We start from the raw sequence: 11402 nt of genomic DNA, 5'->3' as shown, positions 1-11402 counted from the left end.
ACGTGAGGGAAGCTTTCTACAGTTTCCCTTGCCTTCTGCAAGTCCCACCAAGGGGGAGACTACCTCTGCCACTGCATCCGCTTCCCTCAAGAATTGACTCCCCAATTCTTCCTTTAATGCGGAATATAGATTTCTCTCCTCCTCCAACAACTGCTTATTTTCCTTCAGTTGTTCCTGCAGTGACCTTATGGCCACCTGCAGTGAGCCTATTACGGCGTTGGCTTGACAAAGCCTCCGTTTCGTATCTTCAATTGCCACTGCCAGACTTGCTCCCAATACTGCACAAATCACAGCTTTTCCTTTCCCCGATCTAACCTTCGCTTCTTTCTGCAGCTCCCTTATCCTGTCTACTACACACTGTGGTTGAAACCAATGGCTTTTTGCCCGATCTTGCCCCTGGGGTGAGGGACGAGATCGGTGTGCCTCCAAAAGATCATATAGTGTATTTATCCCTTCCACTGGTGAAGGGACGTAATCGTGGGCAGCCCACTGCCTTCTGAGCGGCCATCTTATTTAACACAACGGGGCTGTATCATCCTGACGGGGCCACACCTTAACATTCGAAATTGCCCCTATTCACCCCCAAGAGGTTACACGTTAAGATTGCACTTTCTGTTCTCTGAGAATCCTGCTGGCTACGCCAATTTAAAATGTCACGATCCACTGTTGGGATGAACAAGTTGGCAGAGGTTAAACCCCCTTGCTTTCCAACCGACCTCAGATAATTCTGGGAGGTTGGGGGCGGTTGGGTTTAACTTCTGATTGACTCCAATATTTTAGCGTGACTAGGTTCCGTCTACATTCTCGGGAGCCAAATTAAGTCAAGTGCCAAATCACTTTATTTGTCCAACAATAAATACGCGAGTGAAAAGGGGAAAAAAAAAGAAAATAGTGAGAAAGGGAAAGAGAGAGAACGAGCACGACAGTGTTGCAACAGATACCACCACGGATCTGCGGCGGTCCGTCCCTTTTGCTGTCCTTCCGGTCCGTCGGTCGGTCGGTGGGTGCGGTCCATGCATCTGCTGTAACTTCGATCCCGGTGCTGGAACGTTCCAGAATACGCCTGGTGGTCGCCGCTGGTTTCCCCTTTTTATAGGATTGTCGTGCTGCATAGTCAATGACTGTTTTCCATACCCACGCCTCCCACTCGGCGCTGGGGCGCATGCCCAGTACCGCCACTAGAGGGTGCCGGAAAGTTCTAGAGGGTCCGAGTCGCCCCCCCTCAGTCGCCCCTGGGCCCGGGCACGTGCGCAGAGGGCATGTACTCCAGAGGTACCAGGACACACACACTCCTGCCGGGCAGGACTCAACAGGCTGCCCCTGCGACCAAACTGTGCCGCTCAGTTGCCGTGGTGATTAAGCTTTGGTAGTGAAGCTTATCCTGCCAACAATGGTGAGACAAGTTTCTAGTCCCTTACAGATTGGTGATTGCCCAGCTCTCCAGCCTGTCCACGTCCCTCTGCAGGGCCTCTCTGCCCTTGAGAGTGTCAACAGCTCCTCCCAATTTTGTATCATCAGCAAACTTAATTGGTATTCTTTCAAGTCCTGCATCCAAGTCATTAACAAAGAGATTCAAGAGTACCGGCCCCAAGATGGATCCCTGCAGAACCCCACTAGTGCCTGGCCGCCGGCCTGATGTAACCCCATTTACTACAACCCCTTGAGCCCGACCCATTAGCCAATTGCTCACCCACTGCATTACGTGATTATCGAGCTGTATGCTGGACATTTGTCCAGGAGGAAACTGTGAGAGAAAGTATTGAAAGCTTTACTGAAATCCAAAAAGATCACACCGACAGGCTTCCCTTTGTCAGCTAGGTGGGTGACCTTGTCATAGAAGGAAAGTTGTTTTGTCAGGCACCGAAGTGAGACTAATAGGATTGTAGTTACCGGGGTCATCCCTGTTGCCCTTTCTTGAGGACTGGGACAACATTTGCCAGCCTCCAGCCGACCGGGGGACCTCTCCAGGAAGTGCGGAGGCGCCTTCCCTGACCTTTGCTCCCCGGTAGGGGCTGCCCTCGCTCGGGCTGCGGGTGTGCAGGGGCCAGCGGCGCTAATAACTGATCAGGCAGGGGCAGAGACCCCGGCTCCCCGCAGCGCCAGCCCGGCAGATACCGACACGGCGCCTATTTGCGAACCGACCGCGGCAGCCGTTTCCCCGCCGTCCACGGTTGCGTTGCCCGTTCCGCCGCGGCGACAGGAGAAACCCGGGAGAGGATCGGGGCGGGTTCTTTGCGTCCGTCCTGCCGGCCGCGGCCCCGCCGCCGTCGCTTAGCAACAGGCTCCCGCCCTCCCGGCCAATCGGCGGCGCCCTCGGTACCGACCGGCAACCCGGAAGCAGAGGGTGCTCATGCCCCCGCCCCCGCCGAGGAGGCGGGTCGGACGGCGGCGGGTCGGGACGGGACGGGACGGGGCGGGGCGCCAGTTCCGCCCCCCCCCCCCCCCGCGGGGACACCTGGCGAAGCGCCGCCACCGCGCAGCGCGGGCACTGTGTTACCCAAGCACCCGCCACACCTGTCCGCCCCGGCGGCCCCCCTTGTCCCCTCAATCCCCACACCCCTGTCCGCCGCGCCGCCGCGCTCAGTCTCCTCCCGGGCCGTGCGTCCTCCCGGCCCGGTCCGCCGGCGGCGGGCGGAGGAGGGGGCTGCTGAGTGGCGTCTGCCGGAGCCAACGGGCGGCGGGGAGGGGGGCGGGCCCTGCGGGGGTGTCGGGTTCGAACGAGGCGTGACCCAGCTGACGAGCGCTGTGCGGAGCCGGGCAGCAGGCGCGGAGCCGGAGGGTAACGGTGGCAGCAGACGGTGGCGCACGGCGTCGGTTCGCGGTCGGCTCTGGCGCGGCGTCTCGCCCACGCCCTCGTGAGCCTGGGGAACCTGCAGCTCAAAGCCGCCACCAGCCACACCGCCATGAACCCCGGCAACAAGCGGAAAAAGCTCTGGCGGGAGGAGAAAGGTATTACCGCCCTTCCCGGGCCCGGGCCCGCTTCTCCCGCATGTACCTCAGGGTCTTCCGTGAGGGAGGGCGCGGGGGGTGGTTCCGTCCCCTCAGAACCGCCGCCGCTTCCCGGCCCCAGGGGCTGAGGTGACGGGGTGGGGGAGGGGGGTGCTCCGCGCTCTCTGCCGTTGCCGCCTGGGTCTCCCACCTGAAACACCCCCAAATCTCGCACACCCGGGGTTCCCCCCACCCAGTCTTTCTCAGCCCTGAGGGCTGCCGAAAGGGGGGGGGGGGGGGGGCGGCACACCGGGTGTGCGCAGTTTTCCTGTGTTCCCTCCCCATCTCAGTTATCGCTGACTAGCTTTCCCTGTGAGGAGAGGGGCCCTGGGGCTGAGGGGAGGGTGAGGGAACAGCCCCTCTCCCGAGGGCTTCCCGCCCCCAAGTCACCCTGTGGAAGTGTTTAAGGCCGAAAAGTTAAGCACGTGCCGTCGAAACGTGCCTGTGCTTATTTTAATGCGTGTGTTTCCCAGGAAAATGAAGGTTTATTGGTATCGGTGGTGTGATGCACCGAGTTTAGTTTCTAGGGTTGATCAGCCGGGGTGAAATGTTTTGGGGGTATGGGGGCTCTCAGAGTTCCCCCCCCTCCAATTTTTCGTCCTCTTTTTTTTAAAGTTTTCTGCACCCTGTGTAGTCTAGATTTGTAACACCCCGGTGTCAAACTCTAGAGCGTGAAAACCACGGGACAATCATTTTATGCAGATCTTGCCATTTTGATGCTTCATATTCATCACGTGGAGAGCAATGTAAAAATTAAGAGAAATACACGCAGTGGTAGTAGTTACATCGGCTAGGAGGAAAGGCTTCTTGCCTGGTGTGTTTACAAATATTCTAGAAATATACAGGGAGGAGAGGAAGAAAATGAATGACCCCCTGGTGTGTTTTATTTTAAGTTTTCTTTCTTGTCTTTCACACCCCACCACACCCCCCCCCCATGACTGTGTGTGTGTTTCAAGCTAAAAAGGCAGAAGCCTAGTTTGAAGGGTAGGTTTCATCCTTTTCACAGGTGGCAAAAATCAAGTGCATATTTCTAAGGAGAAATTGTTAAAACACAAATAAATTGATCTAGAGTAGCTGCTCCTCTTAAACTCTTCTCCAAGGAAGTGAGTTTTGTTGCATGTTTTTTCTTTCCAAAGGATGTTTCTGTAGTTAAGGTGAGGCAACAAATTTCTACCAGACATCTAAGCTTCTGTTTTCAACAGAGAAGATACAGTTAAATCTTCTCAGGCATTGCTTATGTGTGGTCAACTATAACTGACTTTCCCTGTGCAAGTCCTTAATGCTGTATGTTGTTACCTTCAAAAAATGCTGGTTTTGTGCTGGGGGCAGATGGGGAAGTGTTTCTTGTAGGCTCTGGTCAGTGTTCCCATTACTCCCACTTGTCTCTTCCAGCTCTGCTGCTGTCTGTGCAAATTCATAGCCTGCTGTGTGGACTCAAAACCTTGGTAAGGAGGGTTGAGTCGAGGGGCTTGGAGGGTAAGCTGTAAACCTGAGATGCAGGCACGCTTCTGTTGCCTTAGCTGTGAGGATAGCGGTCTCCATCAGTACGGTGTTGTTACTGAACGCAAACCAGGGCTTACAGCTGCTGGTGAGATTTTTCTGTCCAGGGAAGCATGTTTGTGAATTATAGCTGGCATCTGTTTGCCTAGTGAGAACGAACGGCATTTGCCAGTCTTCTGCTCCACTAACTGCTTTCCAGCACCATGTTGGCCCCGGTGTTTTGAGTGAGGAGGCATTGCTCTTCAGCTTGTAGCCCTGTGTGACTGTTCTTGCCAAGGACCCTCTTTAATAGAAGGAAAAACTATGGAAGCCCAGCTTCTTTCCTTCCTACCCAGATGGTGCTTTTGAAACCAAATCTTTTGTTAGGTCTTCATTTGCCTTTCCCAGGTGCTCCCGCCCCCCTCTGAAGCTGGCTGTGCTCTGGCTTCTGAAGCTCTGAGTGCAGTCGTTCTCAGCCTTTTATACTCTGAAGAACCTTAAAAAGAAAAAGCAGTCATTGCTAACTACTGAGTTCAAACCCACTGACAATGCCCTTGCTTTTCTTAATTACTTTCTTGGTAATTAAGGGTTGGTCCACATTCTCCCAGGGTGGATCTTGCTTGAGGACAGCTGAAACAGAGTAGGAGTGGGACTGAAGCTGATTTCAGTGTGTTGCACACAGGACTGGTCTACCTGCAAACTTTCAAAGGCAATTCGTAAGGCTACACGCAGAAAACTCTTCTTGCAGCTAAGGCTGTTGGAACCATCTTCCAGGAGGTTTGTGTATAGCTAAGACTTGGTTTAAATTCTCACTACGGACTCGCAAGAGCAAAGTTTTCTAAAACCTTCTTATAGAGAGGAGTTTGTGTTTTGAAGGCACAGAACTGGCTCTGCAACCTCTTCAGCAAAAGGCAGTCGAAGTTCCTCTGCTTGTCAGTCCCTCAAACCTGACCCACACAGAAATGTGCACTCTCATGTTTGCCTTTCTGTAGTACTTCTAATGTGCACATTAAATACTTGGTGTTTTGTATGCTTGAAGATCAAGTGGTGGAGTTAAGTGCATATCTGTTGTGCATAACGGCGATCCTAACCACGTGAGCTTTGCTTTTGCATTTGGAAATATTCAGATAAGATACCAAGCCTGAATAATGGGAGATAAATGTTTTCATCAGCTGAAGCAATAGGTAATACTGTCAAAAATATCAAAATAAGTTTATATTTATAAGGGAGTCTGTGCTCAAAACCTGCTTTTGGTTATTGGACTGTGCTGATTGCAACCTGCATAATTAGTAAACTTTATTTTGCAAAAAAACCCCAAAACCCAGCGAAAGTGATTATTTTTTTTTTTAAGGTTTGATCTGAGAAGCAGTTTCCATGTTCAACTTGCTCACTGCTCTTTCAACTTAAGATGAAAATATTATTTTCATGTCCATCTAGTCCTCTATGCCAAAGGCAAATAATATGGGTCTAGCCCTCCCCTACGCCCCTGAAAATGCTTGAATCATCAGAGAGCATTTGTTACTGATCAATGTGTCAAGAGAAAACTATGTGTGCGGTAATAGTGGTACAATGCCACTGGTCAAAACAGACCCAGAAACTTGATTAGCGTGTGGGCGTTCTGATATGCTGTACAGTTCTACCTCCACCCCCATGTTTTTAGAAGGGGAAAAGCTCTGCATCTTGTGCTGAACGGATACTAAGCACTGATGAGGTGGGGGGGAGAAGAGGACGTGGCTGCAAGTGTCATGTATGGGGTCTTGCTGAAGTGCTGGGTTTGTTTGTGGTCTTGGGTCATTGGGATGTTTTTTTCTTATCTTAGTACTTAATCCATTTATAGCAAGGTCTGAAGAAGAGTTAAGTTGGCAGTAGCCGTCACAATTGTACAATCTTTGAGACGTTACTTTTCACTAAATGTCTGAAAAAAGACATGGTGACTTTCTCAGGAGAAAACAACCATCCATGTGCATTTTAGTGTGGTAACCAAGTGTTATCTAAGGCTTAACCCGTGCCACTCACTTTAAACCCAGGTTCTGTTCTGCAGCACTTCAAATCCTGCAGATGCAGTTCGTGCTGAACCTGGTCTGCTTTTTAGAAACGTATTGAGTCGGTGGATGGCAGTGGGCTTTCCTAGCACTTTGGAGTATAGTCAGCCAAAGCTTGTCAAACTTACATACTTGTATCACTTACTCTTGGGTAGCTAACAGATACTCTAGTATCTTCTACAGCTACTGATTTTGGGCCCAAAATGGGGTTAAATGCCAGTGGGTGAGTCTAAAGCAAATGGTAGCAGTTTTCTCGTATTGAAAGTTACATTGTTTGCAGAACAAAAGACCCCAACCAAACAAAAATGTGGTTCTATGGCCCCAGACATCTAGAAGGTGACATAATGTTTGCTTTAGCTCTGATTTCTTATGTAATGTGGTAGCCTTCTGTTAGTTTTGTGCCATGCTCCTGCCTTTACTTGCTGGCATTGGTAAGCTTGTTTCAGTAAAAAATGTTTCAGTTTTGATCTTCCTAATGCCTTTTTTTAAAGTTCTGGTTTAGAAATGCAGAACCTAAAGAGCAGACTTGAATACCAGAAAACTTTCCATAAATAATGATTCTCTACTAAATAAACTTGCTGTTAGTTTTCTGATCTTTGAGTTAAAGTGGCAAGAAGAAGAGGCACAGTAGCGATGTGGGAAGTCTGGACAGCTAAGAGGCGTTTCTTTCTGCTGAGCTGGGGTATCCAGAAATAGGCACATGCGGTCGTTTAGATGCACCATGTTGAGCTCCTATTACTTGTCACTCGTGATTAGCTCTCTCAAATGGGATTTAATTGCATCAAGAACACTAAATTGGTCACTACTCGGTCAATGTGTAAGAATATATGCAAGCTTGCAAAACTCTTTTTATTTCTCTTTCCCCTAAACAGAGCGTCTGCTGAAGATGACCTTGGAAGAAAGACGCAAAGAATACTTAAGGGATTATGTTGCATTGACAACTATTCCAACGTGGATGGAAGACTTAAAAAGTAAGAGCGAAAGTGATGGGAAGTAAAACGGGAGTCTTTTCAAATACAGACTATTCTGTTTTCTGAGCCTGAAGTTAGTTTTAGGAGGGCCAAGACTTAGAACCCATGTTGTTCCTAACAGTGTCAACCTGACATGGGGACGAGAGCACTTTGGTGTTGCGGGGTGAAACCCAGACAAAATTTCATGAAGTCTCACCGGTGTCCACTGATTCTGCAAGTATCCCAGGCAGTCATAGTAACACCAAAACCCTTAAGTGTGTAACACAGTTACTCTGCATGAGTCTTGCTTTCCAGATACTACAGCAGCGAGCCGTGCCTAATGAACTTAATCTCTGAAAAGTTCATAATGGTATGGGGAATCTGGGCACAAGAGTGTTGTTCTTGTAGGTGGCTGAAAAGCCAGAGGGGAATTGCACAAGTTGTTTTCTGAAAGTCCAGAAATGGGAGAAGATTGAATTCAAAGCCTCTCCTGAAAACAGCATTTCTTACTCATGGTCCTGCCTGCTTTCTTGGGATAAGGAACAACAGCCTGGCCTGGATTAAATCCCCTCTCGTAGTGTGTGCAGTAGTCACTGGTAGAGTTGTCGAAGTTCTTGCAGTGAAGGCTGACGAAAAGTGAGAATCTGATTCACTGACAAAGAATTCTGTATGTAATTCTGTAGCAGTGCCTCGTTCTTCATCTAGTTTTCTTTCGTCCACACAGTGTGGGGAAGAAGGGGGACTTTTCCTGAGCTTGTTTCCTTCTCCTTTTTTCTTTCTATGTCTTATCTTACGTGGCTGAAGCTTATGTTTTTTGGAGGGGGATCTAGCTCCAGTGTTGCCTGTTTCTGCAGATATAGGACTAGTTTTCCTACACTTTTGTTATTGTTCAGGGAAAATGCTGGCCTGTGTGAACAGGTGTGTAGAATAATCTTGTGGCTGCAGGTGAACATGGGTCTTTATGGTAATACTCCAGGTGAGATGAGGCCTGGAACTCATCAGCCTTTTTTTAAGGAAATGGGAAAGCTGTAACACTTTTTTAGTACAATCTGGAGGAGCTGACAGATTCACAGATGCCATTGTCATAAACAACTAATGCTATTATCTACTCCTAAAAGCATCTTTAATGACTTTTGCAGTGAAAATATGTCAGCGGCTGCTGAGCTCTTCAACACTGAGTAGTTGCATTACAACAGTACCCACAGACCTCCCTCTCCCATTAGGGTAGGTCTGTTACACCCTACAAGATCAAGAAGCCTGTCCATCTAGGAAACGAAAGCAAAGGCTGCATAAAAATAAAAAAGATTACCTCACTTTTCCAAAGTTCATTTTGGACGCCTGCTGTACGTGGGGATATGCAGTGTATCATGTGGTTTAGCTGAGAGACTCTTCATCCGTTCTAGCTTGAACTATGTTTTTATTCTAACAACTCAGATAGTAACACGCAAAAATTTCACAGATCTTGTATTACTTGGGCTGCTGAAGGTGACAAGGTGTGGATTTACATTGTGATTGCTGTTACACTTCACATAAACAAAATGTCAGTGTCTAACATGTGGGTATTGAATCATGGCAGTGGTGAATTTATTTTCTTGTAGCTGCTCTTGCTTTCTTCCTGTTAGTACCCAGTGCACTGCAAAAAACGCTGGAAGGCAAAAGTTGTGCTGAAACACTTCTCTGCTTCTTGAAGCTTTTGTTATACTGTACATTCAAGAGAAAATATCCATGGTCACTTGTTTTCTTTGATGCATTTATTGTAAATAAGCCATGTGGAATAGTGAACTTCTAGGAGATTAGACAGCTGAAATGCTTCCACATTTCAATGGACCAGTGCAATTAAAAGAGAGATGTATATTAATGTGATTGCTGCTGCATCTGTTTCAAACTTTATTTCCCTTAAATGTTGACCCCACTCTGAAGGTATCAAGAGTGTGCAAGAACGGTCTTTCTGAGCTGAAATACTGAAAAACTAGAATTTAAGTAATCTTGCTGATGAGAACTTTGGCTCTGTATACTGGGACATATGGAGAGCAACTGGTACAATCTAAATGAAACTGCGGAGAGAGCAAGTGAAGCTCCAGGTATGATGAAACTGGTGATGACTTGACAATGCCATGCCCAAGTTCTGATACTTTTTTCAAGTGAAAGGCTACTTCTTGCAGTGATAAGCTGAAGAAGTCTGAAGGGTTGTGGCGTGGGGTGGGGTGAGGGAGGAGCAGGGAATAACCAACTGTGTGCTTGACAAGCCAAAACAGCAACTGATGGGGAATGTGGAAAAAGTTCTTTACCATTTACTTCCAACACTGTATACAGTGAAAAAAATGACAGATTGATTAGTGAAGTGTGGAGTGGCTGTTCAGAAAGAGTGATGAGGAGAAATCAAGAAAGGAACCAAGAACAAATAAAGTGAAGCAGGTGCAATCAATCAGCTGCTGCAGTAAGAAGCTGTAGGAAAAGGGGGGAGCGTCTGGGCTGGCAATAGTCCCTGTAGACGCTCAACTGGAAATTAAGGGTGTTCAGTGCTGCATAGATTTTTGTACTGACTCTTAGGAAAAATTGCTTGAACAATACAAAAGCTTTATGGTACCTATTTTTAAATGCAAATGACTAGCTGGAGGGTGTTAGGAGATAGCAGTTAGTCACACTTTTGTTATAGGGAAGCTTAACAGAAGATTATTGAAAAGTCTCTGTGTGGAACTGCTGAAACGGAAATGACACAAAAGGTTCATGTTGGAAAGGAACCAACCTGACTGCCATGCTCTGTGTGCTCTTTATTGACAGGTTTGGAGAGCATACCTTAGTTTGTGGAGGAAAGTGTTTCTTCCCCGCTCTTCTTCCTCTACCCTTTGGTATCATAGAACTATTAAGGGTGGAAAAGACCTCTAGGATCATCAACCCAGCACCACCGTGCCTCCTAAACCATGGCCTGAAGTGCCACGCCTACGTATTCTTCGAACACCCCCAGGGATTGTGACTCCACCACCTCTGGGCAACCTGTTCCAATGCCTGACCACTCTCTCAGTAAATGAATTTTTCCTAATATACAACCTAAACCTCCCCTGATGCAGCTTGAAGCCATTTCCTGTCGTTCTATTGCTAATAACTTGGGAGAAAAGACTGACACCCACCTTGCTACAACCTCCTTTCAGGTAGTTGTAGAGAGCGATGAGGTCTTCCCTCAGCCTCCTCTTCTCCAGGCTAAACAATCCCAGTTCCCTCAGCGACTCCCCAAAAGACCTGCTCTCCAGACCATTCACCAGCTTTGTTGCCCTTCTCTCAACATGCTCCAGCACCTCAATGCCCTTCTTGTAGTGAGGGGCCCAAAACTGCTCACAGTGTTTGAGGTGTGGCCTCACCAGTGCTGAGTATAGGGGCACAATCACCTCCCTAGTCCTGCTGGCCACACTATTCCTGATACAAGCCAGGATGCTGCTGGTCTTCTTGGCCACCTGGGCACGCTGCTGGCTCATGTTCAAGCAGCTGTCAACCAGCACCCCCAGGTCCTCCTTCACTGTGCAGCTTTCTAGCCACTCTTCCCCAAGCCTGTAGGGCTGCATAGGGTTGTTGTGACCCAGGTGCAGGACCCAGCCCTTGGCCTTGTTGAACCTCAGAGAACTGGCCTTGGCCCATTGATCCAGCTGGTCCAGGTCCCTCTGCAGAGCCTTCCTACCCTCAGGCAGATGGAAACTCCCACCCAATTTGCTGAAGAAACCCAGTAAGACTTGGAATAAATTGATGTTAGGGTAAATTTTGGGAAGGCTGGAAGTCTTAAGAACAGAGGGATGTGTAACAATGAAGAGCTTCTGAAGAGTGACGTTGGGGAATTCTGAATGGCAGCTGACAAGGGCTTTGTCTCTTTTTTTTTTTAAAGCAGCAAAGGTGTGTAAAACAATTGGAAGTTGAAAGCAGCTGTGTATAGTTTTTGTCTTTATCTTGCTCTTCG

The 11402-nt window shown here is 48.4% G+C and overlaps 1 protein-coding gene across 8 annotated transcripts in view; it reads left to right on the top strand.

Moving 5' to 3' along the window:
* The first annotated feature begins 2696 nt into the window (after positions 1-2696).
* LOC135312536 (ADP-ribose glycohydrolase MACROD2-like) overlaps positions 2697-11402 on the top strand; it is a 914210-nt gene continuing 905504 nt past the window's right edge. For 6 of the 8 annotated variants that reach the window (XM_064446745.1, XM_064446742.1, XM_064446740.1 and 3 more), the window contains exons 1-2: positions 2698-2949; positions 7382-7480. In XM_064446745.1, the coding sequence (XP_064302815.1) occupies positions 2904-2949; positions 7382-7480 (145 nt within the window). In that variant the 5' untranslated portion in view covers positions 2698-2903. Of the gene's footprint in view, positions 2950-4390; positions 4434-7381; positions 7481-11402 lie in introns of those variants that run through there. The other 2 variants (XM_064446741.1, XM_064446743.1) reach the window with 2 other exon arrangements.

This window comes from Phalacrocorax carbo, chromosome 3, assembly GCF_963921805.1.
Source record: "Phalacrocorax carbo chromosome 3, bPhaCar2.1, whole genome shotgun sequence".
Lineage (NCBI taxonomy): Eukaryota > Metazoa > Chordata > Aves > Suliformes > Phalacrocoracidae > Phalacrocorax > Phalacrocorax carbo.
The sequence above is the reverse complement of the archived record's forward strand: the minus strand, read 5'-3'. Positions and strand labels throughout refer to the sequence as shown.